This window comes from Epinephelus moara, chromosome 21, assembly GCF_006386435.1.
Source record: "Epinephelus moara isolate mb chromosome 21, YSFRI_EMoa_1.0, whole genome shotgun sequence".
Lineage (NCBI taxonomy): Eukaryota > Metazoa > Chordata > Actinopteri > Perciformes > Serranidae > Epinephelus > Epinephelus moara.
Window position 1 is genome coordinate 12,474,118 of NC_065526.1, and position 7,428 is coordinate 12,481,545.

General features: G+C 41.0%; 1 protein-coding gene across 1 annotated transcript in view; it reads left to right on the forward strand.

Annotated features, from left to right (window-relative positions):
• The window catches only part of LOC126409168 (solute carrier family 22 member 5-like), a 12,010-nt gene extending 4,582 nt beyond the window's left edge, over positions 1 to 7,428 (forward strand). Inside the window, exons 5-10 of the mRNA XM_050075131.1 lie at positions 1,927 to 2,068; positions 2,194 to 2,288; positions 3,463 to 3,677; positions 3,781 to 3,963; positions 6,503 to 6,638; positions 6,902 to 7,428. Of these exons, the coding sequence (XP_049931088.1) occupies positions 1,927 to 2,068; positions 2,194 to 2,288; positions 3,463 to 3,677; positions 3,781 to 3,963; positions 6,503 to 6,638; positions 6,902 to 6,959 (829 nt within the window). The 3' untranslated portion in view covers positions 6,960 to 7,428. The remainder of the gene's footprint in view (positions 1 to 1,926; positions 2,069 to 2,193; positions 2,289 to 3,462; positions 3,678 to 3,780; positions 3,964 to 6,502; positions 6,639 to 6,901) is intronic.

The window sequence follows — 7,428 nt, forward strand, 5'->3', positions numbered from 1 at the left end:
ATCTAGGCTAACGGCTAACATGCTAACTATTATTTCTATGTCACTAGTCACTTGAAACAAATTTAGGACGATAGGAGACGGGTTGAAATAAACCGAAATTTCCCTTTAACTTGATTTTTTTTAAATCTGTCAACTTTCACTTTTACTCCACTACATTTCCAAAATAAAACATATAATTTTACTTCAATACATTTCCCCTGAGCATCTTAGTTACTACAAAATAGGGAAGGAAGAGGGGAAGGAGGGAAGGAAGGGACAAATGGACGAATGAAAAAGTGGGAGGGATGGAAAAACTGGATTTTGTTCTTTAATCCTCTGAACACCTTTCACAAGTATTAAAACCTTTGAGCAAATTGGTGCAATTTCTTTCAAAAACTTATGGGGAAAAAGGCAACAAGCAACTAGGTAAGAAATTCCATAAATTGAAAAAAAAAAAAAATAGATTTAGAAAATTATTTTTAAAAATTAGGGGGGAAAATCTAGGGTAAAACTATATTTATAATGATCATTATTTATATATTTAAAATTATATATATTTAGAATTATGTTAATTTTTTACCAGGTCATTTTTCTTTTTTCTTTTTCTTTTGGTTAATTTTTAACTTTCTTTTTTATTTATTTATTTATTTACTAATTTTCTTTTTTAATTTTTTGTTTTTATGAATTTCTTGCTAATTTCTTATTTTATTGCTCTTTGCCTTCTTTCTCATGCCAATTTGCTCAGGTTTCACAGGGTTAAATCCTTTAAGTTGGGAATAAAACGTGTTTTTATTCAAATGTAATGTAGGCGCACATCTTACGTCATCATAATCAGAAAAAATTCTCGCGGCTTGTTTTTTTTTATTAACAGCATTTACATGTACTTTCAATTTCAATATCTAAAGACATTTAATATCATACAATTACCTTTGATACTTAAATACAGTAAATATCAGATACTTTAAGACTTTTACTCGGGTAATTTTCCAACAGGCGACTTTAACTTCAAGTCATTTTCTGGTAAGAAATCTGTACTTTTACTGAAGTGTGGCTTTCACTTCATTCACCACTGGTAAGTTTGAATGTGGGCTGATAAATATTATTGTTCAATGTTATGTCTGTTTTGTAAATCTTCTTTAAATTTGAACTAATTTTTGATGGATTAATATTTCTTTTACAAATTATTTTTTATAATTCCTCCTTTTAATGCCCATCAAAGATCCAGTGTGTAGGATATAGGGGGATATATTGGCAGAAATGGAATATAATATGATAAGTATTACGTTTTTTAAGTGTATGATGTCCTGAAGTTGTTGATTTGAGTCTATTCTTAGAGCAGGTTTTAACAATGTTGTTTAGACTGTTACTGTCTTTCAACGTGAGGCTGTGAAACAAAAACACAGGAGGCTCTCAATAAAAAACTGATAAAAATGGCAGAGGTCAACGGGACTGACGGAAAAGGAATTTAATTTACGAAGACGGTGAATTCTCTGTTGCTCTCGTTTCACAATATCTGCAGTGTTTACATCAAATTTAAGATGTTCTTTAAAATGTTCTTTTAAAAAATGCTTTCTTTGGCCGTGTCTTTGTTACGTTCAAAGTCAATAATCAACTCCTTCATTTTAGACACATTTAGGTCCAAGAAATTATTATCACACCAAGAAATAAAATCTAAAAGAGCATCCCCATGGTCTGATTCTGATCCACGAAGGAGGGACAGTAGTGACACTGCTTTATTCAGAGTTTTTTGCCAGCTTTAATCACCTGGCCCATTTGTCCTGGAGAGGGAGAGACCTCTGCGGATAATTTGGCTCCTGATAAAAAACCTCCTGAACAATGAACACTGAAGGAATTCTAACCAGGAGAGGTCTTAGCTGGTTGCAATCTGCAATCCTCACCAAATGCGCCTGTTGACTTTTGAACTTCTGTCCCTTTGTCTCTGTTCAGGGTGATCCCTGAGTCTCCCCGTTGGCTTTTACAGAAAGGTCGGTTGGAGGAGGCCGAGATGGTCATTCGCACTGCCGCCAAAAGGAACGGAGTCCCTGCTCCTGAGATCATATTCAGGACGGATGAGTGCATGGAGCTAACGGTATTTATTCCATTTTCACTCCTCATGCTGTGGAAACTATTGTGTTACAGTACTGAATATGTCCCAAGCCTTGACAAGCGTGTTTGCATTGTGACTGTTTGTTTCTTTTCTTATGTCTAATTCAGAAAACTAAGGATGAAGAGGAACACACATACTCCTTTCTGGACCTGATACGCACCCCTAACATGAGGAATATAACAATTCTGAGTGTTATTATATGGTAACATGTCTTCTTTTCTCCATTTGTAACTTTACTGAATATGGGCGCACATACACTTTATTATAAATTAAAGAAAGTCATTTGTTTGACAAATAAGTGCTCCTCACTCTGATTGTCAGACTGCCTCCCATAACCTGGAAAAGATGTATAGTTAAAACCATTTACACTCAGTTATACAAGATCAGAAATTAGGCATTTTAAAAGCCATAAGGGTGGCAGAGTGTCCAAGTTTAAAGTCTTTTGCAGATTATTCCATGTATAAGGAGCTCTGTAAGAGAATGACAGACTTCCTAGTTCCGTTCTGATTACGGGAGTGTGAAGCAACAACCTATTCTGTGAGTGAGTACCAGGATTATGTGAGGTCAGAGATAAAAAGGATGAAATACAGGATGGAGGCATCTGCATCAAAGCTTTATAAATGAACAAATACCAATGCTGTTCCTGCGTCACAACCAAATGTGGCCAGACAACCTTTCGGTAAAGGTGGTAGTATGTAGAGTGCGGCGATGAGCTAGTCAGTATCCCACTGATTAGCTTATCACCGCACTTTGCGCTGATATCGTCGTTAACACTGATATCGGTTGAAGTGTAGTACCCACTCTCCAGTTTCCCCTGAGGTTAACTATGTTAGTGCTGTCAGCACTGTTGCCAATGTTAGCACTGTTTATACAGTTAGCATTGTTAGCCACTAGCTGCCAATTCAGCCACCTCGAACTTTGCAGCGTTGGCAGTGAAAGCAAACAAAGGTGCTAGGCCATAGATGTATGTTTTCTTTGTTTTGTTTTTTATTTGGTGTGTTTCTTTTTGTGTAGGCCTACAAGAATAATAAATGAAAATTAAAATGTTCAAAACAACTCCATATAAATTTTTTGTCTAATCATCACTGCTCTGCACTGTGCTTATACGGCGGTTACCACTGCTATCAGGACAGGGTCAGCGTAGCGCCCACTCTTTAGTTTCCCCCCAGCGCTGTAAGCACTGCTGCCATTGTTAGCACTGTTTATGGAGTTAGCATGGTTAGCTGCTAGCCGCTCAGCCACCTCCATGTTGAGAACTGTGTGCAGACAATCCCAGCCCAGACTCTGAATCATAGATATACTCTAAATGTCACATACAGCTCCCTCAGACACACTGCCTTGCATTTTCATCCAGTCTTACTTTTGTATGTCTGCAGGATGTCCACCTCCATGGTCTTCTACGGTCTCTCTCTCAATACTAGTAACTTAAATGGAAATGCCTACCTCAACTGCTTCATTTCAGCAGCCATTGACATGTTGACGTATATAGCCACCTGGGTGCTGGTAAACCGTGTGTCACAACCCACACTCCTCTTCTCCATGCTGACATTCTGTGGCATCATGCTTCTAGTTATAATGCTGCTTCCTGAAGGTCTGTATGATCTAATAGTGACTGAATCAGGCATCTCTGAAAATACTGAAAAACATTATGGATGATATTTTCCTTGTCTTATAATCGTGTTTGTTTTTCTCAGACATGCAAGTCATGCTCCAGGTGTTAGCTTTGGTGGGAAAGATTGGAGTATCTGCTGCTTACTGCCTCATCTATGTGTTTTTCACTGAGCTGATCCCCACTGTTGTCAGGAACATGGGCTTAGGGGTCGCCTCCACAGCTGCACGCATAGGCAGCATCATTTGTCCCTATGTCATCTACATGGGTGAGTGTTGTCTTGGTTCTTCCTGTTTTTGTGGTTGTGTTTGTGTACACTGTTGAAACTGAAGAACTTTGAAGGAGAGAGACAGAGAATGGAATAACTCACTGTAGATGACATTGATACACGTAAGTGAACAAACCGTTGTGGTGAAGAGGGAGCTGAGCCACAAGGCGAAGCTTTCGATTTACTGGTCCATCTACATTCCAACCTTCACCTGAGCTCTGGGTAGTGACAGAAAGAATGAGATCACAGATACAAGCAGCCGAAATCAGTTTCCTCTGTGGGGGTGCTGGGCTCAGCCTTAGAGATAGGGTGAGGAGCTCAGACATCCGGAGGGAGCTCGGAGTAGAGCCGCTGCTCCTTTGCGTCAAAAGGGATCAGCTGAGGTGGTTTGGGCATCTGATCAGGATGCCTCCTTGGCGCCTCCTGCTGGCACGTCCCTGGGCAGGGACGTTCGGGCAGACCCAGAACACGCTTTAGGGATTATATATCTCATCTGGCCTGGGAACGCCTTGGGGTCCCCCAGGAGGTGCTGGAAAGCATTGCTGGGGAGAGGGAGGTCTGGGGTGCTTTGCTTGGCCTGCTGCCCCTGCGACTGGCCCTGGATAAGGCGTTGAAAATGGATGGATGGGGAAATACCACAACACCCTCTTCAAGAGGGTGGCTGAAGGAATAAAAGAGGGAGGCTGTGTTCACACTGTCAAGTCCACCACCAGTAGGAAACTTTGAGTTTTGACATGATAAACAACATGTTAGGCACGTTACTCAGAGTCTGCACGACTGCATGTGTATTGGAAATTATTAATATAATTGAAAGGTAATCAACAATATAATAGAAATGATGTAATTATGTAAAATCTATGCAACATTTAACACATATGTAATGGAACTTTGAGGCCTCTTTACCATGTGCCAAAAAAGCAGAAAGAATATGAAGTAATCTTGAATTTTGTGTCTTGTCAGGATGTCACAAGCACAAGTGCCGTACATGGCGTTTACTCTTTGTCAGTGTGTAACAAGCTGTGAATGCTTTACTTGATGTCCAAAGACATGACTAGATAAGTTGACCCTTCGTCACCCCTCTGATGATGCTAGTTAAAGATCCCTGACCTCGGCAGTTGTCAATAAGTATCTGACATCCCATGTGTTCAGGGCTCACTCTTTGCACTCAGGTCGTTCTTGAGCGTTTGTTATGAGTCCATCTGCAGATGTTGAATTAAACTTACAGAAAGACAAGTTTCTGACTCGATGTGTTTTGTCTCGTAGAAATTGCCACCACACATTAGTTTCATTAGCCATGTAAACAGCTTAGTAGGACTATCGTACACTTAAGGGAACCCTTAAATCACACATTAGTTCAAAATCACCAACCCGCTGAAGGCTGGATTCAAAATTGAAATTCAACATTGAAACCACAGGCTGATTCAACTTATGTGAATTTTATCATGGCAGCTCAGTAGTGTGAATGGCCCCCGCTCCTGGCAACATCTGGGCATCCTCCTGATGAGTTGGTGGATGGTGTCCTGGCAATCTCCTCCCAGACCTTGATCAGGGCATCCGTGAGTTCCTGGACAGTGTGGCGGTACTTGGCAGTGTCCAATGCACTGATACATAATGTCCCATAGGTGCTCAATTGGATTTAGGTCAGGGGAATGGGCGGGCCAGTCAGTGACACCAATGCCTTCATCATCCAGGAACAGCCTACGAACTCTGGCCCTATGAGGCTGGGCATTGTCCGGCACCGGGAGAGTTGTTCTGAGGATTTCATCCCGGTACCCAACAGCAGTCAGGGTACCGTTGGCTATAACCCTCCAAGGATATGCCTCCCCAGACCATCACTGACCCGCCACCAAACCAGTCATGCTGGAGGATGTTACAGGCAGTATAACATTCACCACGGCGTCTCCAGACTCTTTCACGCCTGGCACATGTGCTCAGTGTGAACCTGCTCTCATCTGTGAGGAGAATGTGGCACCAAAGGCGGACCTGTCAATTCTGGTGTTCTCTGGTGAATGCCAACCAATCTGCACAGTGCTGGGCTGTGAGCACAGGTTCCACTGAAGGATGTTAGGCCCTGTGTCCACATAGCGCCTTTTTCTGAGCGCCAGAAGAAGGCCAGCGTCTTTTTTCAATTGCTCCCAATGAGGAGAGAGCGTCTGCGGCCTGATGTCACTTTCATTTGCACCAAAGCAAGTGAAACTGATTCACAATGACTCGTGCTTCCTAAATGGACAGACTGATATCCCTGAAGACTTGGTGCTATACTATGACCATTAACGGTTCCCTTAATTTTTTTTGAGCAGTGTATTTTTCAGAATAGGGGCAAAACTAGAATATTTTGTGTGTGTAAATGTTGTCACAATCCCAGCACCCTGAAACTTAAACAGCCAGCAGGGAATTATTAAATGGTATTATTTATTCCTGTGATTTTTCTGCTGTGGCATGTCAAAATGTCTTCTGTGAAAAGGCCTATGGGTGTAACACATGGAAATAAACAGATCAGTGACAAATCTAATTCAAGTGTCTTTTATTCTGTTTGCAGGCGAGTACAGCAAGATCCTGCCGTACATTGTTTTTGGCGCAGTCAGCATCATGGCTGCCACTGTTAGCATGTTGCTGCCAGACACCAGAAACAGCAAACTTCCTGATCTTACCAGCCAGGCCAGACCTATCAGAGGGTATGTCGCTGTGTGTCTGTGCATATGTGAATAATTATTAACAGAAACAATGATCACTACCAGACTCCTATAAAACTGAGACAAGGAAAATCTTGTGCCCTGACTGGGATTTTGCGTAACTTTGGTATTGCATCAAGAGTGATAAGAAGTGCATACACAATGAAGCAAATATGTCACTGAGCAAACTGAATGACAGCTTTATCTCTTAGTTTGTGATCATGTGCATTGTAACAGTTCTCTGTCTGGCTCTTTGTGTCTTAAAGCTGCTGTTGTCCAAAGGAAACTGCTGAAGCCCAGTCAGATGCAACTGTGAAGGCTTAAACAAATGAGCAGAGCGCCCTCTGCTGGAAGAAAATCACACAGCAAACATTGAGTGATCACAGACAAAAGACTGGAAAACAAATGGGAAGTATTTGTTTTGTGATGTGTTGGACAGACATTAATGCTGTTTATGAGACAGATCCTCTGAGCCTCTCAGGTTCATTTTCATACATGGTGCAGAATACTCAATATCAGTTACATCATTGTGAAAAGATTTTTAACAGTGTTTATATGTCAAGAGGCAGCTAGGCTACATTTTCCTCAAACCACTATAGTTTCTTGATAAATATTTTGTTTTGTTTTTTTAAATAAAAATGACCATAACTTAATGGCGTATATAAAACCTTGAAACAGCACTCACGATTCTAGTATAGGTCTTTCGACATGGGCATGCCATGATGACTGTTAGCACTGTTTCAGATGGGACCTTGGGTGCACAGGGTACATTCACAGTTCACTGAAAGCAGTA